General features: G+C 31.8%; 1 protein-coding gene across 1 annotated transcript in view; it reads left to right on the top strand.

Moving 5' to 3' along the window:
• LOC139510119 (ribonuclease 3-like) overlaps nt 1-25,483 on the top strand; it is a 49,217-nt gene that overhangs the window by 21,234 nt on the left and 2,500 nt on the right. The window contains exons 9-28 of the mRNA XM_071296423.1: nt 5,855-5,941; nt 6,271-6,357; nt 7,280-7,351; nt 8,075-8,222; nt 8,850-9,019; nt 9,497-9,630; nt 10,122-10,250; nt 10,895-10,973; nt 11,343-11,450; nt 12,039-12,177; nt 14,364-14,484; nt 15,444-15,543; nt 17,614-17,716; nt 17,896-18,068; nt 20,748-20,851; nt 21,266-21,371; nt 21,561-21,702; nt 22,298-22,380; nt 23,560-23,666; nt 24,310-24,455. Coding sequence (XP_071152524.1) covers nt 5,855-5,941; nt 6,271-6,357; nt 7,280-7,351; nt 8,075-8,222; nt 8,850-9,019; nt 9,497-9,630; nt 10,122-10,250; nt 10,895-10,973; nt 11,343-11,450; nt 12,039-12,177; nt 14,364-14,484; nt 15,444-15,543; nt 17,614-17,716; nt 17,896-18,068; nt 20,748-20,851; nt 21,266-21,371; nt 21,561-21,702; nt 22,298-22,380; nt 23,560-23,666; nt 24,310-24,455 — 2,338 coding nt within the window. The remainder of the gene's footprint in view (nt 1-5,854; nt 5,942-6,270; nt 6,358-7,279; nt 7,352-8,074; nt 8,223-8,849; nt 9,020-9,496; nt 9,631-10,121; nt 10,251-10,894; nt 10,974-11,342; nt 11,451-12,038; nt 12,178-14,363; nt 14,485-15,443; nt 15,544-17,613; nt 17,717-17,895; nt 18,069-20,747; nt 20,852-21,265; nt 21,372-21,560; nt 21,703-22,297; nt 22,381-23,559; nt 23,667-24,309; nt 24,456-25,483) is intronic.

The following is a 25,483-nucleotide window of genomic DNA, read 5'->3' as shown; positions in this document are numbered from 1 at the left end:
GGGGAAGAGGTAAGGCCAAACAGGAATAGACACAACAAGTATCCTGGGGAAGAGGTAAGGCCAAACAGGAATCAGACACAACAAGTATCCTGGGGAAGAGGTAAGGCCAAACAATGTACTGTGGATTCATTATTATTCGTTGGATACCAATTTTCGTGTATTTGGTGGGTACAGGTGAACCAAATTAAATGTTTTACAAATAACAAAATTACTATAGGTATGTAAGCAGACTTTAGTAAAACCATGAAATCAAATATTCACAAAGATGTGAGTTTTCCTCATTCCACAAAATATCCACGAAATAAAATTAATTCACAGTAGTTGTTTGCTACCTTTTAAGGAACTTTTAGTTTAATCCTTTTGAGAAATAGTTGTAAAATGTTGTTTCTTTTAACAGTGAGAATTTTGTCAAACTTAATTCAAGCAACTTAAAATTGAAAGTTCCCTACTGAAATTCTCATGTTTATAGATGACAAATGACCTTAAATAATGTTACATATCCTTGTCTACAATTAAAAAGGAACTTCATTTTGACTGCAGGACTCTTGGTCTTAAACTTTAATCAGTACTCAAAGTTCAAAGCTCGAAACATCAAATCCAGTATTTTGATTGGTTGATTTCTAAGTTTGAGTACAATAATCTTGTTCGAACGTTTTATGACTGAAAGGCCTGGACTTAACTTAAAACCAAAACTATCACTTAAAACCAAAACTATCAACAATGTTTCCATAAGATTTTGTAATGGAAAAACCCAGTTGAATGATACTAATCAAATTATTATTTATTATATAAATTAAATTAAATTAAATAATTTGTTTATTAAAGTGTCACATATTGATTGCAATAAAATAATTCATACACAATATACATCCATGATAAAACAACCAATATCCAGCCAAAAACTGACTTACGAGACACTGTTATACCAAATACATATTTACAAATTAAAATAGCGTAAAAATAAAATATTAAAAATAATATACATTTTTTTCCCCAAATAAATAATCCCTAGCTTAAAACTCTAATAATTAGTTTTATATAAAACATATACTTATGTCACAAAAATGATAAAATTCTCAAAGATTTCCATATATAATTGAATATCAGTTCATGAATCACATTGTCTAATAAATAAAATAAAAATTTAACTATTTATAGAATATAAACTTATAAAATAAATAAAACCCTTTAATTTGTCTAAATTAGGCATAAAAAAAAAAAAGACGTTGAATCATTATAAAAATAATTTTCTACGGATAAAAAATTTGTGTAGACTTTTACAAAAATAATGCTGGATTTCAGTGCCATTCATAATACTTAAAAATTTGTCATTAATGTTCAGATTGTCAAAATTCGTAATGTGTTTACAACATTCGTAAAATAAGTCATATCTTAGGTCACTATACAAAGGACATTCCAGTAGGAAATGTTTTTCATCTTCAATTGCTCTAGCATCACACAATACACATAATCGTTCCTCTGTAGGAATAGGCGGCCTGGAGTATCTCCCTACTTCAATTGCGAGAGGAAGAGAGCCTGAGCGGAAGAGGGCCATAGTTCGTCTCTCCATTCTAGAAATGTTTAATTTAACGTATGTTTCAGTGTTCACAGAGTTTTTGTACATACGAAATGTCCGAAGTTTGTTCCCATTTCGCGTGTTGTATTTGTCATTAAAAAGTTCTGTGTACCATTCTGTATTGTCAAGGTCGACAAGTTTATCACTAACCAATCGCATGGCACATTTTGTTGATATAGATAAGTCATTAACCGTATCTTTAACATACAACCGATTAATGGTCTTTTCAACTTCGAAAGTCCATCCTTTTTTTCGACGTGAAATCCACTTGAAGATTTTATATGATTTTCTAGTTTCATTAGTACGTGAAAGTCTGCACAGAAGTCGACAAAAGTTAATGCGTTGTTTAGTCCAACACGATGTCCATCCCATATCACCTCTTGTCGCAATATTTGATGTATGCTTTCCGACAGAAAGAAAGTATTTACAAGCTCTATTTTGGACGGCAGTGATACAACTGAACTCCTTTGTGCCCCAAATACCGCTTCCGTACATCAATATCGGTTCTACTGTAGAGGAGTATAGTTTGGTATATACTTTATGCGTCATACCTCCCGTCTCTACTACTTTTGCAAATAACGATCCTAACGCACGACTAGCAGCCTTTGACAATTCTTTTGCGTTTTTAAAAAAAGTCAAATGTTCATCAAACCAAACTCCAAGATACTTGTAACTGTCACTATAATCGATTACTTTATCAGAACATTGGAATATAAAGTTTGATTTACTACAGGATTGTGGTCGAAAATGAACAATCTTAGTCTTATTAATGTTGATACACAATTTCCACTCTGAACACCAATCTGTCACCACGTTTAGCATACTTTGTAAACTGTTCTCATCTGGTGCTATCAATGCGATATCGTCTGCGTACAAGAGAATACTCAATTTGAAGTCATCTATATTCACGCCACAGTTTAGAGAGTTTATACGTTCAGTCAAATCGTTTATGTAAACAGAAAAAAGTGTGGGCGACAAAATACAGCCCTGTTTCACACCAGCCTCTACTTCGAACCACGGGGTTAGGTTGTCATTAACACGAACAGTACATCTTAAATCGTTATAAAGTGATTGAACGGCGGTTAAGTATTTTCCTCGTACACCAGCCCTCTGTAGCTTGTACCACAATAAATAATGTTCAACGGTGTCGAACGCCTTCCGCATGTCAACGAAACACACATAAGATGATTTCCTTGATATTTTTCGGTCATTTAATACAGAGTGAAGCGAATGTATATGTTCCTCACAGCTGCGACCACCTCTAAAACCATTCTGCTCATCGCAAACAATGTCATTTTGATCAAGCCAAACACTTAAACGTTGATTCAATATGTAGCAATATATTTTGCACGGAACGGAAATCAGAGTTATTCCACGATAGTTCAAAGGTTGTCTATCATCATCTGCTCCTGGCTTAAGTATCGGATTGATAATTCCACTATTCCATTGAGAGGGTACCTTTCCTAGGTTGAAGCATCCGCTTATAATTTTAAAAAGTAAATCAATTGCTGCTTCATTTTTCAGGACCTCGGCAGGAATATCATCTATTCCTGCTGCTTTACGAAGTTTAGCATGAATAACGGCTTTTACGACTTCCTCTCTAGAAATTGCTTCGTTTAAAGCTGACACATCTATTTCCGTATTACATATTGTTGTGTCTAAATGATCATTTATATCTTCGTTACGTTTGAATAAAGTTTCAAAGTCATTCTTCCATATGTTTAAAACATTACTTTTGTCATTTGTCACATTCCCGCAATTATCGACCACTGCTAATGGAATCGCTCGTTTTCTTTCGTTCGCAATTCCGATTTTTCCGATCGACTTCCAAAAATCTTTTTGATTCATGTTACTTAATTTGTCTTCTAGCGTTTGCTGTTGTTGTAATTGATACTGTCGCTTATACTTTCTATTCAGTCTATCAAATGTTTTTCGGTTATGACAGTAATCTTCCTTTAATGTTCGCTTTTTGCTGCTATGACCAGTAAAACGCAGCCATATTTTTTCCTTTTCACATACTTTTTTCCAAAGGCTCCCTAATTCCTCATTCCAATAGGGCTTATATTTCCTACGTTTGGTGCCTACATGGCTTTTATGCGTGGAGAGTTTGTCTTTCATTTCAGTTTTAATCAAAGATTCAAATTCATCGTAAGCGTGCTGAATGTCATTTTCTGCTATGATATAATTTTCTATTCTAGCTATAGTTTGCATAACATCATGTCTTATTTCCGCGGTCGATAGAAAATCATGAGGCATTGATTTAACGTTAAATTTAGGAGACACTTTGTTGGCATTTGTCTCTATATTCAAGTTCAATGAAGTTTTAAAATCACAATATAGCAGAGAATGATCCGGAATGCTTTCAGGAATGTGAGCGGTACCATTTATTATACTTGTCATTGGTAAAATTTTGAAGTCACTAACATAGTCTAATTCCTCGTATGGAACACACATGTAGTCTACTACTGATTTTCCTGTTGTAGAAATACATGTAAATTCATTTTCGCTAAAGCGGCCATTTAACATACAGAAATTAACATCACTTAGGAAGTTTGCGAATGAGTCTCCGTGCTTATTTTCGCCAAAGTCAATAACGCTACGTGCTTTTACTAAATCAACTCCTTCTATGTAGTCGGAATTTAATCCCATTCGCGCATTCATGTCACCACAGATAAACACTTTCCCCTTACGTTGATAACAGTATGTTTGCCGTAATAAGTTTTGGAAGAATACCTCGGAATCGACAGGTTTACATGTATCAGCTGGCGGTAAATAACATACGGCTACGCAAAAACAAAATGATGACACCATTGACGAAAATTCTAACCATAATATGCCTTCTATCTCATCATCGATAACGTTAATGTTAAATAAATTCAGTAGTTCATTTTTTACTAAAATACCTACTCCTCCAGATCCCCTGGTTGCTTTTTTGTGTAAAACTCGTCTATTATTTCCATAAAATCTAAAACCTTCAACACATAAAATATCGTCTCCCCGTAAAAAAGTCTCACACAGACCTAAAATATCACAGTTGCTGTAATCTAGTACATTCTTTCGAAATTTTGAGTTATCGTTCGTTTTGATAGACCAACCCCGACAGTTCCATACCCCAAGTCGCAGTGCATCCTATGTATGCTTGGGGATCAGTCTGTTTCCAGCGAATCTAAAGTTTTTCTCTTTTCCCATTTCTTTTAAGACAGTTCTTACTGTATTGTGGAAATTTCTTGTTTCCAACGGAATGTCATTTTCAATGTATACTTTGTCATAGGACCTACTGTGTTTTAACTTTGATTTGTTTTTCATTATCTCTTTCTTACTTTCCAAACTTGTGGTCTCTGCTAAAATTATACCTGGGTACTGACCTCTGCTTTCCTTTCGCACAACAGACTTCAAAGTGACATTTTGTAGACCGAGACAATCCTTTATAAGACACTGTACCTTGTGTAGTGTTAGTGATGTTTCTGTTTTTTCACGTTCGTCATATTTTAGGTTTTTGATAACGAATTTATTCTTTGTTATTTCTTCTTGTGTTTTGTTTGTTACTTTTTCTGTCATTGTTTTTTCTAAATCATTCATTTTTGATTTCATACCATCGAGTTCACCTTTGATCTCTGTCTTAACCTCTATTATTTTGTCTTTAATTTTATTGTCGATCATCACGGACAGTTTTTCTGATAGTTTTTCAGACACCTTTTCTTCAAAATTTGTCTCTAGTTCAGATATTCGTTGATCTAACCTATTACTCATAGAACTAAATTGTGACGAAAGTTGTAAAATCATTGATTCTATTCTACTTTCTTGTTGATTTTGATCACATTTCAGTTTTTTATGTCCCTCATTTTCGTACATGTAATTCATCATTTGGTCAGACAACTGGCGTTTTCTATCTGAATTATGTATACTATTTGTTGCAGGAAAGTTTGCAGTACTCACTGGAGTATCAGCATTGTTCAACATTGTATTCATGGTGTTGTTTACAAATTGACCGGCCCCGTTTGTACACATTGGAAAGTTCATAAAGTGGGTCATTCTAAACACGTAAACTAATTTGACTCAAAATACACTAAGTTCGTTATTGCACAGTATATTGGTCCTCAGAAGTGTTTATCAATGTTTATTAATGTTCTTCTTACCAATATTTGTCACTAATTATGCAAAGCTCACTAACAATCCAGCTTTTAGATGATTTTTTCTGCTCACTGAAAAATCTACGTGTTACCATTAAAGGTGCGCTCGAACATTATATATAACTATATTATGTAATTTATATTTCAGGCAATATCTGCATGTGACCCAGAAAGTAACAACAGTAACAAATTGTATCATTACAAAATTTCTATGTCTCCACCGACAAACTTTTTGGTAAGTACTGATACTCAAACATGGAACTTTACATTGAAGTTGATGGTAATGTTGACCTTGAACTCTGTATACAAGTGTGATGGCCATGTGCTATGGATATTTTCAGGCAGTTTTTCCACATGAATGAAAGCCTTGGTGTGTTTTGCTTTTGTGAAGAATTTGTTTTGTTAGTAAATTTTGAAGAATGGATTATGGGCAAATAAAACAGAAAAAAATGTAGCCATTATTCTGTCTTTGATATTATAGTCTTTGTAAAAGATCAAATTTAGGTTAGGGGATATTTTTAGATTTTCAATGATTTTCCATTAAAATCTATATTTATTTTTCAGACTAAATGTCCCAGTATTATAGACTACGACAACCATGAGTATATATTTGAAGGATACTCTTTATTCTCCCACAGTAAACTTGAGAATGTAAGTATAACTAGTTCTTTTCATTCCAGAGCTTCTCTGCACATTGATAATGAATCCTTACATCCAAAATGTTCTGCACACATTAAAAAAAAATCACACTGCAACATTTTGAAAATAAGAAAAGCTAATGCATCAAAAGGATAACAGAAATCAGATATTCCAAAATAAAAGGGACAGTACAACAGGCAACTATCAACAACTGTTCCACTGAAAAAATAAATATTCCAACCAAAACTACAAAAAACAATGCATGGTCACAATTACCAGATTTGGTACAGGCATAAGATGTAGTGCAGATAAACTAGTTTGATATTTGTACAGTATAAACATACTTTAGGCTTTTGGGACGTGATTGCATTAACAATAAACAACAAGTTTTGGTGTTGCCATGAGGTAATAAGAAAAAGGGAGACTTAGTCTTGTTGTTTGGTGGTTGTGATGACATAATGTATTAGTTTGTGATTTTGTTTGTTTAAGGGAAACGGCAGTGGTAGGTCAATGATAATTATTTGGTATCTGTATAAGCATTGGCACATTTCATTTCCGTGGAGATTATTTGAACTCGTCCCCTCTGTCATGGTTCATTGCCTTTGAAACTTTTACAAAACTTGTATGTTCAAGTTAGGTCAGTTTCAAGGGAACCACTTATATGATAAGTAAATGGTTTTTGGTATGCACTTTTAAAAGCATTGCCAATTGTCATTTCCAGGGGGGTATTTGGCCTGGACCTTCAGTCATGGTAAATGACTTTGAATGTTTATCATAATTTGCATGTTAAAGTATTGCTATTTAAATTTCAACATTTGCGTTAAACTATCAAAGTTACATGAACGAGAGACATATTCCTGTGTCAACATTTACTAGATTTGATTAAAAAGGATCCAGCTACATGTAGATCAAGATATTTATGTTTTATTTGTAGATTCCTGTATGTAAAGTAATTCGATTCAACATAGAGTACTCAATACAAATAGTAGAACAAGAATTATTACAGGTTTGGTTAATTACAAGAACTTTTTAATTACAGTATATTTCAGATAAATTATTTCCACATAATTTTTGTTTTGCACTTTATGAAACAAGTACAATGTAATACACAAAATGGTAACATGAATTAAAAAAAAATGAATAGTTCAACAGACCAAATCAATCACCAGCAAAAGACTCCTCAAAAATAAAACATCTAAGAACAAAGAAAAACAACACATGGTACCGGTAGACTGACTTGGTATAGGCATAAATGTGAAGGAGTTAAATCAGTTTCACATGAGTAAATGTGCAGAATCTTCTCATTTGTCTACTTAACATGAGCTTACTGAACGTGAGGCTACCCAAATTGCACCTATTTTGACAGTTTTTTCACCTACGTTTATGATCTAGACAAAAGCTTCCATTTTGTAGGCGTTGTTTTTTCATATATTGAATCATAGAAAAAAATGGTTTGAACTGACCTCCAAACAATCCATGATTGTTAAGAGGAGTACCCAAATTGCATCCATGCATATTTTCACATCCTAAAACACAGAATAAAACATGGAGGGATTGTGGTTTAATAATACATTACTAGAAATTGTTGTTTGAAAATGTATAATTTGTTAAATTTTTGTTTTAAAATACTTCAACAAAAGATGTAATTTTTTCAAGAATATTTTAAGATTAGATTTTAGAAAAATGTAAGTTAGTCATTTAATTTTACAATGAATATATATTTTTGCAGAATTTTACTGTGAGGAGTTTGGATTTGTTCTGTAAGTTTTTATTCACGGAGATATTAGAGTTAGTGGATATTGATTGGAAAGGTCCTGGTGACTCAGAACATTGTAATAGATACCACTTAATGCCAAGATTTGCTAGATCTTTACCAGGTAAATATCATGTAACATTGTAATAGATTCCACTTAATGCCAAGATTTGCTAGATCTTTACCAGGTAAATATCATGTAGAAGGTTGACATGCTTATGGATTTTAATTGATGCCTATATATATATTATGTAGATAAATACAAAGTTTCTCATAAAACAAAGGGATCATCAATGTCTGTTCAAGTTACTGTAAACCAACTAAATTTTGCGAGCGATATATTTGATGTTAATTTTAAGTGTATATCACATTAGTAGCACAAGTCGAGCACCAATCTTTGACATAAATAGACACTAATTGAATATTTAAAAAAACCACTTAAATTTGCACTGGTAGATACATGTTGTGATTTATTGTGTATTGTCTTGTCTCTTGTAAAACCTGTTGATAGTGGTGGTCAACATAAAATTTTCCCGTCCTTGTAGTCTATTCATTTAACATTGAGGTAACAAAATTCACTGATTAATTATAAGAACCAAAATGAAAAAGTTTTGTTTTGGCTTTAATTCATCCAAATATTTTCAGATGAACCAAGTTCAAAAAATTGTATACCTGTAGATTTTTTAAAAATCATTAATAACTTTTATGTTGTCAACATTCAGTTCTTGAATTCTTTGCTTCTGTTTTGTAGAAAATGGGAAGGAAATTTTATCCATGAATGAAGTACTGAATTATCTGTTAAGAAGCTCTAAGCCTATGGTAGATGAAACTATGCTGAAACAAGTCCAGGACTATGACGCCAATGACTGGCAGAATATTGTTGATGATGTCAGAGGAATGGTTGTCACATACCCTGGAATGGTTGGTTCTTTCTAACTTAGAAATTCCTGTAATCTAAAGAAATGAACAGTTATTTTGTAAAACAATTTTAAAAACATTTTATTTTAACCCTGAAATGAAAGTGGGGGGAAAAAGACAAGAGATATTGTAATTTCCTTCTTCAGTGCTGTCAACTTTAAGGTTCAGTCTGTGGTTAAAAAAATTTCAGACTTCATAACATTGTCAAACTTTCAAGGAATTTTATGAACTTTGAAATGGTGCAAAAGACTTATTCAAAAGTAGATTTTGAAATTTCTGTTTTTAGTTTTCCGTATTATTCTGATAAATGCATTTAACATTACACTTTTTGACTGACAGAAGAAATTGCAATAGACATACATGGACATTTTTTTTTTTTTTTAACTATCAGATTGATTTAATACCACATGATGGTCAAGAAATCATGCTTTAGTTGCACATTATCTATAGGTTTTATAACAAGATTTGTAATATTTTCAGAAACCGTGTTCATTACGTATAGACCAGTTAGATAGAAGTCACGGGGAGGATTTTGAGGATGATGGTTCAGTTTATCCACTAATTATACATTTTGGTATCCGACCTGCACAGCTGAGTTATGCAGGAGATCCTAAGTATGCACATTTAAAGTAAAACAACATAGCTATCTTTGTTTTATTTAAAGATCCAATGATTTCACATAGTATTTAAAATAGTCAATTTTTTTTAATTTTAACAACTGAAAATTTCCAAAAGGCTTGTTATATGTAGAGTTTGTAAAATTGTAAAAGTCCATAAAAAAAAAAGTATCAAAGATAATTGGTGCATTCTAATTTAAACTCAAAGTTCTTGTTTTAGCTATGATATACCAATATAGTCCAAAACATTATACATCCCTAAAGTAGAGTAGGTCTAGGAAATTACTGTTTCCTATATTACATTGAACTCATTGAAAAATGCACATATTAAATGCACATATTAAATGCACATATTAAATGCACATATTAAATGCACATATTAAATGCACATATTAAATGTTCCAATAATAGTTCAGTACTACTCCAGATGCAACCTTTTTGAAAGATTTAATATTATCATTCATAACATTTGCTTACTTTTGTTTCAGTTATCAGAAATTGTGGAAACAGTTTGTCAAGTTCAAACATTTGCTAAACAGCAAACCCAAAATCTTGTTTACTGACAAACAAAAACTACAGCAGAAAGAAGATCAGCTAAATGAATTAAGATTGAAAAAGTAAGTTATGTAAAATGGGCATAAAAGTTAGTTATGAACCTGGAAAAATATGGAATTGTTGACAAAAAATTTAATATCAAATCTTTAAAAGTATATGACTGTTGTAGTGAAAAATGTAGATAGAGTTCGATTAAGAGTATAAATGGCTTTGATGTTTTTTCTTGGAGTAAGATGATTACTAAGTCAATTTTAACAGCAGGTTGTTTAGAATATTTACTGATTTCAAACAAAAATTTTCTGGCAATTTATTATCATGAACTGGATATTTCAGACAAACAGTGATGTACATGAAGATTTGTTGGAGAGATTGAATGTGTGCAAATTTGGTTTCTGGCAACACAAGCATACAAGTGTGGCCAAATAAATGCCCACAATTCTTCAAATCAAAACTGTGATCTCCAATTAAATGCAGCAAAAAGAAAAAAAGCTTAATCATACATTTTAAATCTGTCGCACAATGTCTAGACCAGATTGCTAGCGTTTGGATGCACAATTTATGTCATCAGTCATGGAAGTATAAATCTGAAATTTATTATGTTATCTAATCAACAATGTTTCATATAAGACAAAAGATAGATTCAAGCAAATCAAGAAATTGATGGCTGATTTTCTGTTGAAATCCTTACATTTGTATGTATTTTCAGCACAATGAAGAGAGAGGTTACAGTAGAGATCAGTGCTAAAGGATTTGTTCGTACAGGGATAAAGTCAGATATCACCCAGGTAGTTAGTTATTAGAGACTTGTGTTAGCTATCTTTCTTGTTGGTATTAAATTTGAATTTATACATATAAGCTTAGGGAGTAAAAATTTTAAGATTTGTGCCAAAGGTTTCCATTGTATTTTTATAAAATCTAATGTTCACCTGATATTACACAATTTTTAGAGTTTATGTATTAAAGACATAAAAATTTGTAATATCTGAGCCAAAATTTTGACTTTTTTGTATGTATGTGTTTTACATATAATAGATTCCGATTATCTGACAGATGAAATCAATCTGAGGTGATAACTTCCAAAAAAAATTCACTATAACAAAAATATTAATGTCTTAACAGAATATTTTATTAAAAACTATTTGACTTTTTTCTAGCACACTATGTTGATACCGGTACTCCTAGATCATTTAAGATTTCACAATGCTTTGACAAAGTTAGAAAAGGATATACAGTATAACTTCCAAGACAGAGGATTATTACAGGTATGAATACAACATTGTAAAAACTCATTTTAATTTCATAGGGTATTTGTGAATTATTTCCTTTAAAAGTTTGAAACAAGTGTTTTAGGGGCCAGCTGGAGGACTCCTCCGGGTGCGGGAATTTCTCGCTACATTGAAGACCTGTTGGTGACCTTCTGCTGTTGCGGTTTTTTTTATGGTCGGGTTGTTGTCTCTTTGGCACATTCCCCATTTCCATTCTCAATTTTATTATATTTTTACAACTTTTCCATTTTCAACTGTTGCATGTCCGAATTCTAACAAAAATTAAGTTTTATCCTACCAGTTATTTATATTTGTACAGCTACTTTCTCAGCTTACTTTTAGGTTAAAACATTGTCAAATAGGCAAAATTCTGTTATTGTTTAATGAAGACATTTGGTTGTGATTTGGCCTTTTTCTTGCATAACATTTTGATTCATACAAAATCAGTTTATTTTTAAATAGTCTTCAACAATAATCAAAAGCCATACTGTATATGCACACTCCTTTACATTTCCACTGGTTTTACTCTAATGAGATACTACTTCTAATGCCATATTAAATATTATAATTTATGTTTACTTTTAGCTTGCCCTAACACATACATCTTACAAAGTGAAATATGGAACCAATACAGATCATGCAAGGAATTCGTTATCTAACTGTGGGATGAGACAGTTAGAGTATGGGGACAGAAAAATACATTTCCAACATACTCGGAAAAGAGGTTCTGTAAAATACTTCAATCACTTTAACAAAATGAAGACACAATGATTGTGCATATAATTTGAGAAAAATTTAAATGAGCAAAGTGGTTCAATGTAATAAATATATTATTTACAGGTCAGCACACGGGAAATATTGGACTAAAAATGGCTAATTATGAAGTGTTAGAATACTTATGCTTCTTTACTCAAAGTAATACAAAATTCAATATCAGTAAAATCTAATGGCCTAGATATTTTTATAAACTTCTACTTTTTAATGGCACTTGAAATCAAGCTAATATTCAATGAACAGGTGATTTTTAGTGACAATAAGGCCCTTATTTGACCCAAATATTAGCACAAATTTGAAAGTTTCCATACATGATTTCGAAATGTCCTTAAAAAAAACCAAAGGTATAAGGTGATCAGAAAATAAAAACAAAACAATTTGTCAACAAGTAATGACAATATATGTATAATATTTAAAATTTCTTAATTTTTCGTTGTTTTTATCAACATTTAAGTATATTTTTTAATTGAAAAATAATTGATGCACCCAAGAATCAACCTTTAATATATATGGTGAAAATGTTATTGGCTATAGTAAAGCTTCACTAAAATTTTCTTGTTTTTTCTTGGCTGCACAAGATGTTTCCATTTGGGAAATATAGATGAAAAACTGCATAAATTCTGCATATGTCTCAATTTCATGAAAAAGTTCAAATTATGAAGTTACTGTGACATCACAATGTCAAAAATCTTTGTAAATCAGTTTTATTTCTTTAACTTATGCATTACTAAAAATGATGTGCAAATTTGAAATAGTACTCAAAAAATTAATTTTCTTTAGCAAAAACGGGCCTGGATTTTGTTGTGATATCAAGTAAAGAATTTGAAAAAAAAAAGCCTAAAATAATGAACACCACAGTCATTGAAGGTGTCAATTGGATACAAAACTCATACTTATCATCAAAAGATAAGTACTCACCACTTAACAATATTGGTTGATTTGTTTATATAGGCCCCATATAACTTGATGGGTAAACCAAGGCTTCCAAAAAATATTTGAGCCAGCCGGACATTTCATATCTGATCCCGATTTAAATCCCTTAAGACTTAGTCACAAAAGGCAATTATGGTAATCAGATGGCCATTCCAATGATTGACATTACATTAAAAAAAACGATTTTAAACTTTACTTTGATATGATATGAATTTGATGTACGGATGTAACTGTTAAATTGGCAGTTCATCATTCAAAGTGTGCACATCAGCGTGCTCATATCTGCCTTAGACTTTTTATTTGTGCAAAATGACATTGTCAAAAACTTTACTTTCGTTTCACATTGTTCTAACCGGAGAGGTCAACCGGATGTTGACTTGACAATGGTAAAACATGGACCATAAACGGATACGTAAAATCCGTGTACGTTTACAAAGCACGACTGAGTGAAGAAGCTCTTTCCACGTTATTTCTTCAACAAAATACTTGAAATGAACGTTAGATACATGTATCAATGATAATTTTAGCATTTTTGAAGAAATGTAGGATGCATAATTAAATTTCCCACCTGTGTACATGCGCACACATGTTCTAGTTCATACGACGTAGTTCTGACAATTTTTCATTTAGATCCTTTTTAAATTTTTCATCAAATCATGTTGATAAACTAATTTCTAATAATTTTAATCTTTTGGACTAAATCAATTAGAAACAAACCGCTGAAAAGTAAGAAAAAAGTTGTGAATAAACCGATCAATTTATACGATGTCAAGTACTGAATATAGATCACCTGTCACAGGTAGATTTCAGCTGTCCAACTACTAATTAGCCTTGATTAAAATTAGAAAGTATTGAAGTAGGTGTTGTTTTGATAGTAATTAATCATCATATCACATTTATGACCGGAAATGTGATGATGTTAAAGGCAAAAGGTTGGGTCAAAAAGATCGTGAATTATGTAAAAATGACCGAAAAAGCCTTGAAAACTAAAAAGTATATGACCGTTTCATGCTTTGACCAGCCGGACTTTTACCGGACATTATACAAATGATCGGAATATATGACCGTTTTGGAAGCCCTGGGGTAAACTAGTGTAATGTCAAATTATATTTTGTGACAAAAGAGATAGGAACTGTAATTATGTTGTTTTTATTAATGAAATAGCCCTAACAAGCAAGTAAATTGATGTCTTTTACATTTCAGGAATTAATATATTGATAAATATAATGTCTAGAATGGGAAATAAAGAGGAAATGTTATCAGAAATACCTCACAATGAAAGGTTAGAGTTCCTGGGAGATGCTGTCGTAGAATTTATCAGCAGGTAAGATTTCAGGGTGTAATATATACTCAGAATTCAAAATCTGATGGAATTTTATATTTTTCATTGATTTGTATCTGCAGTAAAGCCTATGATGCCATTTAAAGTATCTTGAATATGGTGGATTCATTATTATTCAAGGATATCGTGGGTAAATGTGAATCACAAATTTTAGTATTTTTAGGAAGTACAAAATTCCTACAGGATTGTATGCAAACTTGACAAATCCTACAGGATTGTATGCAAACTTGACAAAACCATAAAATTCCTACAGGATTGTATGCAAACTTGACAAAACCACAAAATTCCTACAGGATTGTATGCAAACTTGACAAAACCACAAAATCAACTATCCACCAACATAAAATATTTCCTCAATTAAAGAAAAATGAACCCACAGTACCTGTTATATACACTTAGAATAAAAAAATAGCCCGTGAAAACAGATACATTATATTATCGCTATTTTGTGCATTTTTCTTTTGATCTTTTTTTGTGATAATTTTCATATCATGCTTCTCGCTTGAGATGGAAAAGTTATCGCTAGAAACTTAAGAGGCCACGTGGCGTTGCTAACGAAATTGACATGAAATTGACAACGTCGTCATAGGTAAAATAGCGATAAACAGATTATCATTGGTCATCTCAACTCGATTGCTTTTCTCACTTTCGCTGTACCAGCTCAAGCGAGAAAATCAATCTTGTTGAGATGATCAACGATAATCTATAAGTATACCATATATCCTTTGTCTGTCTGTTCAAATACAGCTTGTGAAAATTGCTTGAACAGATCTTTACAAAATTTGTACATAATGTTTAGTTTTTTTAAGACATTTGTCTTTTTCACTTCAACAGGCTCTGTTTCGATTTTCAGTATGTAACATTATTGAAACTATTATTTCTGTAAGTAAGTGAGTAAGTAAGTAAGAAAAAAACTACTACATGTATCTATTTTTCAACAGTGTACACCTTTTCTTCATGTTCCCATGGTTGGAGGAAGGTGGACTGACAAGTTATAGGACAGCTTTAGTTCAGAATCAACACTTAGCAGTACTGGCAAAAGTTAGTATAATAAGGTTATATTAGGTAAAGTTTCTTTGAAGTAAGAACTATTCTGCACAGTTTATAAAAATCCCAGAGTCATTATCATATCACAACAGGGAGTAAATTGATAATGAACTTATGTAAATAAAAGCACATGGTAATTAATCTAAATATATAGGCATTTGGGAGGGGCTAATATGTCAATCATCTGTTGATACCAGTGTCCAGCTGTTAATCCCTGACCACAAGATAAATATTGTAGTCTTATCTTATTGTTTTGCAACAAAAATAATTTAAATAACATGGAAGTGAACAAAGAAAAAGAAAAAATCTAAAAGGAAAAAATCTACAAAAAATGAAATAAAATTGATATGGTACTATGGAAAAGAGTGGGAAAGTATATTTGAATGCCTCTGACTGTCTGTATAAATGTCTTTTCTTTTGTCTTCTTCGTTTAATACAGTTTTATGCATTTTAACTCATTTTCAGTTGATGTGTAATTTAAAAAAAACATGTGGGAAAGTGGATTTTGAAGAATCAAAAAGTGTGGTCTAACTCTTGATCTTTTTATGAACATGTTTTTTTATCCACACTTTTAATGTTCTAGCTTATTTCAGACAGTTTATTTCCTTTTTTGAATTCAAATAAAAGTTATTCTTTATATATAGAGAATAATGATGTTAAACATTGATCATATGCAGCTGGTCAGTCATGTTATCTTAGACTGTCTGGAAAGAGGCGGAGCTCTGTCTATATTTAATTACTACATCAAGGATGTTGGTCAAATCTGTGACGTCAAACTCCCGCCAAATGCCAAGTTAGTGTTGGACAGTTCACATATAATGCAAAATTTACAGCATTAGAGCATCAAAGACACAAAGTGTGTGGTTCTATTGATATAGTAATGGTATCAGAACACTCCTGGGGTGTTCCCAGTGGAATTTGTGTATATATATTGTCTTTATAGGGGTTCTAAGGGGGAAATTCAGTTTTTAGGTAATTTCTCAGAACAATTTTTCATGAGAATTGTAAGGAAAAAATGAAAATAGAAACTTAATGATTACCCCCTTTGGCCTGACTTTGATATATATGATTAAAGGGTGTATTTTCTACCATACTGTGTCCCAGTTTTTGGATAATTTGTTTCTAAATGAATTTATAGGTCTTCAAAGATGAAAGGTAAAATGAGGTTTGGAACCCAGCAGTTAAATCAATATATCTTCTTACTGGAGGCATATATCAAAAATCTAAGACACGGTTTTGTTGATTGTATATGGTTGATTTAAGGGATGAAAACAAATTTTTATTACCATTTGACATGAATGTGCCATTTTCATCCAAGTTGGAAGACCATGTTTTGGGCAATTAATGTGCTATATTTTGAAATTATTCAAACTAAAAAAAAAATTATATATAGATTAAGAAAGAGTTATATTTCAGCTTTAAAATGAGTTAAAGATTTTAAAAATCCATTGAGTAGTTTTGAAGAAATTAATCTTTAAAGACTGTTGATTGGAATCAGAAAATTTTGACTGTAGTGCTACCTTAACAAGTATTTATACTCTATTTGATCCTGAATGCAAATTAAAATACTACAAACAGGTGCACTCCTAGCAACAGTCAGTTATAACAATAAACTGGGTGTCCCTGCAGAAAGTTACCTAGTGAGCTTTATACATGTCACAATCTGATTCAGACTGCAATGTTTGTATAAAGCAAAAAAATTTAAATAACATTAACATCACATACTTCTTGAGTATATATGTCAAATTTTGTGATGAACTTATTTTCTTTGACATTATGTAGCTTTCAGTCATTCAGCTTTTGTTTTAGTATAAACATGCTACTTGTAACATGAAATTTTTTATTCATAAGTAGTTAATTTGCATTGGTTATTATTTGAGTATTATCAGCCAAAAAACAACTTCTGGAACATAGTGAAAGTGTCGCAGTATATTTTTTCATGCTGTTTTTAGTTATGGATTACATTTATTGGCATGATTTCAAATGAAGTATGCATGTTGTGTGTCAATGGATCAGACATGTGTTTAAAAAGTGTCCAATCTTTTGTTTGATTATTTTTTACAGAATCTACACTTGGATGAGTACATGTTATATGCTCATGGACCTGACCTGTGTCACGAATCAGATCTCAAACATGCTATGGCAAATTGTTTTGAAGCATTAATGGGTATGTAGAACTGTCGTCTTTAAATAGTTGCTTCTATAGTCATGGATGGTAAATCATGGATTATTTTGACCTTGATTTAATAAAGAAGCCATGATCTTTAGTTATTTTTTTTGTTTAGAATCAGAATGAAGCATTAACTCTAGTTAAAATGTACACACAAATTTTTTATTGTGTTACAGGGGCATTGTTTTTGGATGGTGGTATTGAGGTTACAGATAGAATATTCTCTAACACTCTGTTTGGTGATAGTGATGAATTACTTCAGACATGGAAAGAGATACCACTACACCCTTTACAAGAAGATGAACCTAATGGAGACAGACACTGGATAGAGTCCAGTCCTGCTTTACAGGTAAGCTTAGACACAGGATAGAGTCCAGTCCTGTCTTACATATAAGCTTAGACACTGGATTGAGTCCCGTTCTGTCTAACAGGTAAGATTAGACACTGGATTGAGTCCAGTCCTGCTTTACATGTAAGCTTAGACACTGGATAAAGTATAGTCCTGCTTTACAGGTAAGCTTAGACACTGGATAGAGTCCAGTCCTGTCTTACAGGTAAGCTGAAACACTGGATTGAGTCTAGTCCTGCTTTACAGGTAAGCTTAGACACTGGATAAAGTCTAGTCCTGCTTTACAGGTAAGTTTAGACACTGGATAGGGTCCAGTCCTGCTTTACAGGTAAGCTTAGACTCTGGATAAAGTCTAGTCCTGCTTTACAGGTAAGCTTAGACACTGGATTGAGTCCAGTCCTGCTTTACAGGTAAGCTTAGACACTGGATAGGGTCCAGTCCTGCTTTACAGGTAAGCTTAGACACTGGATAGGGTCCAGTCCTGCTTTACAGGTAAGCTTAGACACTGGATAAAGTCTAGTCCTGCTTTACAGGTAAGCTTAGACACTGGATAGGGTCCAGTCCTGCTTTACAGGTAAGCTTAGACACTGGATAAAGTCTAGTCCTGCTTTACAGGTAAGCTTAGACACTGGATAGGATCCAGTCCTGCTTTACAGGTAAGCTTAGACACTGGATAGGGTCCAGTCCTGCTTTACAGGTAAGCTTAGCCACTTGATAGGGTCCAGTCCTGCTTTACAGCTAAGCTTAGACACTGGATAGGGTCCCATCCTGCTTTACAGGTAAGCTTAGACACTGGATAGGGTCCAGTCCTGTCTTACAGGTAAGCTTAGACACTGGATAAAGTCAAGTCCTGCTTTACAGGTAAGCTTCATTGATTGATAATGGAAACATGGGTAGAGTCCAGTCCTGTTTTACAGGAAAGCTTCATTTAAAGGTAGCTTGTTGAGACCGACTGGTTGGAGTTTAATTTTATGCCCCCGCCGTAGGGGAGGGGGCATTAAGTTTTACCCTTGTCCGTCTGTACATACGTACCAAAACTGGTTTCCGTTCTCCAACTTGAGTTTGCCTCAATCAAATGTTATGAAACCTATACACAATGCTTATTACCACAAAACACAGATCAAGTTTGAATTTTGGTAGAGTGACTTTCACCGTTTTAGAGTTATGCCCCTTTATTTATGGAAAAATTGCAAAATTTTTAGTTTCTGTTCTCTAACATATGTTTGCCTCAACCAAATGTTATGAAACTTATACACAATGCTTATTACCACATAATACAGATCAAGCTTGAATTTTGGTAGCGTCACTCTAACCGTTCTGGGTTATGCCCCTTTATATATGAAAAAAATACAAAATTTTTAGTTTAACACAATGCTTATCACAACAAAACACAGATCAAGTTTGAATTTTGGTGGCGTCACTTTAACTGCTCTAGAGTTATGCCCCTTTATAAATTGAAAAATTGCAAAATTTTTAGTTTTCGTTCTCTAACTTAAGTTCTTTAAATTTTATAAATGAGATACCAAAAGAAAGAAGAAGGATTAATCTTTCAAATTGTGATAATTTCATTATGACATAATTATTACATAATTAATTGTTATGTAATAAGTTGCCATATTGTGATGTCCATACTTGAATGAATTTAGCTTCTTTGTTATTCAAAGCATCCCAAAATATTTTATAGATTCTTGCACAACACAGTTTGACCTCCAAAACTGTGTCTCAGATTTTTCCTATTGCATTTCATTCTCTCATAAATCTTCAATGAAGTTTGCAACATCAATTCATAAGAGACCACTAAATTCAATTGGGTATAAAAATTGTTCTATTGATGTTTTTTGAAATCTGAGAAATTTTTTTGGAGGTCAAGCTGTGTTGTACAAGAATCTATAAAATATTTTGGGATTCTATGAAGAACAAAGACGCTAAATTCATTCAAGTGTGGACATCACAATATAGCAACTAATTACATAATAATTATGTCATAATGAAATTATCACAATTTGAAAGATCAATCCTTCTTCTTTCTTTTGGTATCTCATTTATAAAATTTAAAGAAAGATTAGTGGAATTAATTAGTTTATGTGACAGATTTTAACTGATTAAGTCATTAAAAACGCTCCTATTCAAGCTTAAATATGAAAAATCTATCAAATATGCCAAAAATCGTCATTTTTCAGATGGTTTTTGTCAAAAACGAAAGTGGCCGCATCCGTGTTCATCCTCAACCTTTATATATATTATGTATTATCATCAAATACAACTTACATTTCAATATTATGAATGAAAACAAATGCGGCCACTTTCATTTAAGACGGAAACCGTCTAAAATTTAACTAAAATGCTAAAATTGTAAAGATTTCAGTAATTTAGCATGACTTAATGATGCTTATACCAGATATATGTGCATTGTATTATCAAAAACAGCCCATATTTATGTATCAGAATCATTCAACTTTCCAACAAATAGCTTAACGATTACATTTTCACAATTTTGTAAAACTGCTATATTTTGGGGCCAAAAAGGGGTCTTACTGAACCTACTTCTTTTCTTGTTAAACTATTTGTTATAACAATTTGAAAATTATTGTCCAAAAACATCATTTGGTAAGTTGGAGTAGAGTCTTGAGACAAGTCCTTTAGACTGTTATGTAGTTATATTATTTTTACTAATTTCAGAAGCTGCTCAAATTTGAAGAAATAACAGGGATACAGTTTGATCACATTAGACTGTTAGCCAGAGCTTTCACAGTGAGATCTGTTGGTTATAATAACTTAACGTTGTAAGTATTTATTTTACATGTGATACAAGTTTCTTCAAACTTTTTTACTGAATATTGAATATGAAATCAGATTGATTCGTGTTTAAAGCCCTTTCAGCACTATTGTGCTATTTCGTTGCGGTCATCTTTTATTAGTGAAGGAAGCCATAGTGAACCAATGACCTTCGGTAGGAAAACTGAATATTGAAAATAGCTAATCATTTGTTGTGCATTGTAATTTAAGGCCATCTGAAATATAAAATGCAGTGTTTATTTGAAAGTGTTTTTTTTATTTCATTACTCTGATTTACTAAATAAGTACAGGTATTGAAAAATACTTTTTTTTTTTAAATGAATATCCTTATTAGTGATTCCTTATAAGGTACAAAATTAATTTGAAAAAACTAAATTATTTAATTATCTTTTTTTTTTCAGGGGACACAATCAGAGACTTGAGTTTCTTGGTGACACAGTTTTACAGTTGGTTGCTTCAGAGTATTTATTTAAACATTTTCCTGACCATCACGAAGGACATTTATCTGTAAGTTTATAATGACCATTTCTTTTTTTAATTGCAGGTAGCTGGCATACATGATACTTTACTGAAAAATATATATTTTATATTCATTTAAATGCTTTAATTTTCCATGTGGCATATTTTCATGGAATAGTCCTATTCACTTCTTTTTCTGTTGAATCAGCAAACTTAATTTTACGTTTTAATTTTTAGTTATTGCGGAGTTCCTTGGTAAATAACAGGACACAGTCGATTGTCTCAGACGACCTTGGAATGTCTGATCATATCATTCATGCTGAAACTAGAGGAGAGAGCATTGATATGAAAACAAAAGAAAAGGCAGATTTATTAGAAGGTATGAAGGTTTTTTCCTTAAAAATATTTTCTTCCAACCGTTACAAATCATTTTCAAAGGAAATGAAAGTGATTATTAAAATTCAACAATATTTGAGATTTAGACATGTAAATTGGTCTCAAGTTTATACACCTGATCATGTTAAATCAAAGAAAAACACTTCCTCTGGTAAAGCGATGAAATATTTCATACAATTGTTCTTTAACATTTTAACCAAATGCACAGGGGATAAAAAACATTATATGAATTTCTATTGAGCACTATTTCCTATGTGTAATGTCAACTATTATGTGTTGTTTGACGATCATGCTAAGGTTATTATGGCTAAGTAATCGCAATGGAAACTATTTCATCATCTGTTGGGAAAAAAGCAGCTTAACTTGGTTGAAAATGGGACTTTAAGTAAATTTATAATTAAAAAAAAACGTAAAATTCTGTTAAATGACAACACATAAAAAATACAATATTTAAGGTGCTGTTCTATATATTTGTTACAATTTATTAAAATTCTGAGCGGAAAACCAAGCATTTTTTAACTTGTACATACATTGTACTTCTTGTGCTTTGCAAGTGAATTCATATATTTATTCTTCAGCATTTATTGGAGGTTTGTATGTGGACAAAGGGTTGACTTATTGTAGAGTTTTCTGTCATGTGTGTTTCTTCCCAAGACTACAGGTAATCAATAGAAATATTTTTCTAAAAGACTGCAGGTAGTCCTGTTAAATGTTTAATGATGGTTTAGTTATAGAAATAAGAAGATGTGGTATGATTGCCAATGAGACAACTCTCCACAAAAGACCAAATGACACAGAAAATAACAACTATATGTCACTGGACAGCCTTCTACAATGAGCAAAGCCCAAACCTCATAGTCAGCTTTAAAAGTCCCCAAAATGACAAATGTAAAACAATTCAAATGAGAAAACTAACGACCTAATTCATGTTCAAAATAATGACGTTCTTCAAACGCTTTGAGTACACACCCGTGGTAAAATAAATATTGTTTGGGCTGTTCCTTTCATACTTCTGCGTCATATGCTTTTTCATGAATGATCTACCCAATTCATTGAACGATGATGTAAGAATATAAGCATTTTAAGGGAAAATGCACAATTGTGAAACCAAAAAATCATCCCAACAAGGAAAACGTAAACAAACGATGCTAACATGAATTATAAGCTATTTTTCTTATACATATAAGTAAAATTATTATTAATTTCATCAAAACTTATCTAAATACGTTATTGTAAATATTTTAAGCATGTCACTGATTCAGTTTGATCTGTTCTTTTACGTCAATGTACTAGTGAGTTTATTTCCAGGAACAGCAAATATTTGCCTTCAGCTAGAGCGCTTCTATCCAACAGAATTGTTGTATTTGTCCTATTAGAATAGAAATAGTTCATGGGGGCTTGAATTTATACTGATTTTACCACAGATTTTCCCTTTATGCCGTTATTTTACCCCTCTCTGTCGCTTGTGGAAAAAGATTTAGCTTAAAGGGCCAACCCGTGGTAAAATCAGTATAAATTCAAGCCCAAGGAATTATTTCTTAAATAAGACTACATGTATTAATATGAAATGTTTGATGATTGTCAAAGACTACAGGTTTTCAAATATTGAATGTTTTTAGTTGATGTTTCCAAGGACTACATGCAATGAAATGAAATCTTTTGATTATTTGCCCTAAAAGTACAGGTCATGAAATCAAAAGTGTAACAATCGTTAAGTACATATTTACATATTTCCCAAGACTACAGATAATTATGCGTAGTGGTTTGCCCTAAAATAAATGGTTGTAGAAACTTTTTAATACTGATCATCAGTTTTACATTAAAATATATCATTTTTCAGGACTTCATTAAGAACCAAGTATGGAATGATCCTAAATCCCAGTTACAACAATGTTGTCTGACTCTTCGTGATCTTGATGGTGGTGAACCTGACATTCCAATTTATAAGTAAGTTTGTATTTTTGAAACTTTGAGTGGAAATAAATTAATTTATATTGTTAGTTTAATGTATAATATTAATTTATTTTTGGGTCAGAAAGTGTTTTTAATTTTTCATGGTTACTCTCAACAAGAAATTAATTTTTAGTAAAGATAAAATTGAGAATGGAAACGGGGAATGTGTCAAAGAGACGACAAATCGATCAAAGAGCAAAAAACAGTCCAAGAGAATATTTTTCATTGATTAGCAATGAGCAAAAGTTGATTACTTGGTATTCAAGTAAATAAAATCATTTCTACCTAAAAAATATTAAAACGTACAAACGAAATTCTTTGATTTTAGCTAATTGTATACTATATATCTATGAGTTTTAAACAATTAGAACAATAAATTAGTTTGAAAGTCTAAATGAGAGTAACAGACTTGAAAAATTGATTAGAAATTTTGGCTGAAAATGCTGAGTTTGTTATATTGGTGAATAATTTAGCCTCCAGGTGCAGATATCAAATTTGGATTTCCATGACATGAAGCAGATGTTATGATGTTAAACATAAAGAAACACATAGTAGGTATTTGATATGGGTACTATGGAAATTATAACCACATATTGGAAGATTTTTTTATAGATTGTTTTTTATTTCCTTTTCTCAGAATGATTGAATCTATTGGTCCAACTAACACAAGACGTTACAAGGTAGCAGTTTACTTCAAAGGAGAAAGACTGGCCACAGGAACAGGACATAGTATACAACAGGCTGAAATGGCTGCTGCTCATAACTCTCTTAAGGAAAGATCAGGTAAGGCAGATTTATAATACCACTGACTGCCTGACTAGCACTAGCAGGAGGTTAATGTTATTTAGAATATCCATGAACATGTATTGGTTTGCATTTAAATTGGACAGTGTAGCCATGTGATTATGATGCCATTTATTAAATTCTTTGATTGAAGAAAGTTGCTCACATCTTTTATGATTTTAGATTAAATACCGTAGAGCGGGTTATTTTCGCGGTTGTAAAACTTTGCCATTTACCTTGAATACGGTATACAAATTAATTTGGCGGATTCAAAACTTTCATCAATACCTTTGCATGTACACTTTTAAATTGGCAGAATTTATTTTGGCGATTTTGTTCTATCCGCAAAAATATGCGAAAAATTACACCCATTGAAAATAACCTGCTATACAGTATCTTCATTCCACAACCATTTACAAACTATTGCACTATAGAGCACTATAAAGCCTTTAACAATGAGTAAAACCCATACCTTACAGTAAACTATATAAGGTTAAGACATGACAAAATATGAAATAATTCAAATGAGATAACCAACAGCCTATCAAGAATCAGTACTTATGGTGACTTGAGTAACACCGGTATCACTCAGATTACAATTCTACCTTGACAGGTAAGTTTGTATTTAGCCTATAAAATACTTATTTAGCCTTGAGAATTGAAAGTTCAGGTTCCCATTCATACAGTAGAGGTTAATAAATTTGGCTTCATGCCATTTACCTTGTCCAAAATTAAGGTCACTTTATTGTTATTGTGATATTGTTAAAGTACAAAAGAACCCTATATTCTGACCAATACTTGAAACTTTGTGCATCTTGATTTAATTGTTAAAAATCTGTTAATGTTGAATTTTAGGGGTTATTTTATGCCTTTTAATTGCATATTTCTTTACATGGTAGTTTTTTTTTCAGATATAAAAAAAAAAATATCTGCTTGACTGTTATAGAAATAGACTATGCTTGTAGCTTATCTATTACACTGTCTTGTTCACCAAATCTGACAGATTATTATTAATTTGCAAAATATTT

This window comes from Mytilus edulis, chromosome 2, assembly GCF_963676685.1.
Source record: "Mytilus edulis chromosome 2, xbMytEdul2.2, whole genome shotgun sequence".
Lineage (NCBI taxonomy): Eukaryota > Metazoa > Mollusca > Bivalvia > Mytilida > Mytilidae > Mytilus > Mytilus edulis.
Note: the sequence above shows the minus strand (reverse complement) of the source record. Positions and strands in the feature narration are given on the sequence as shown.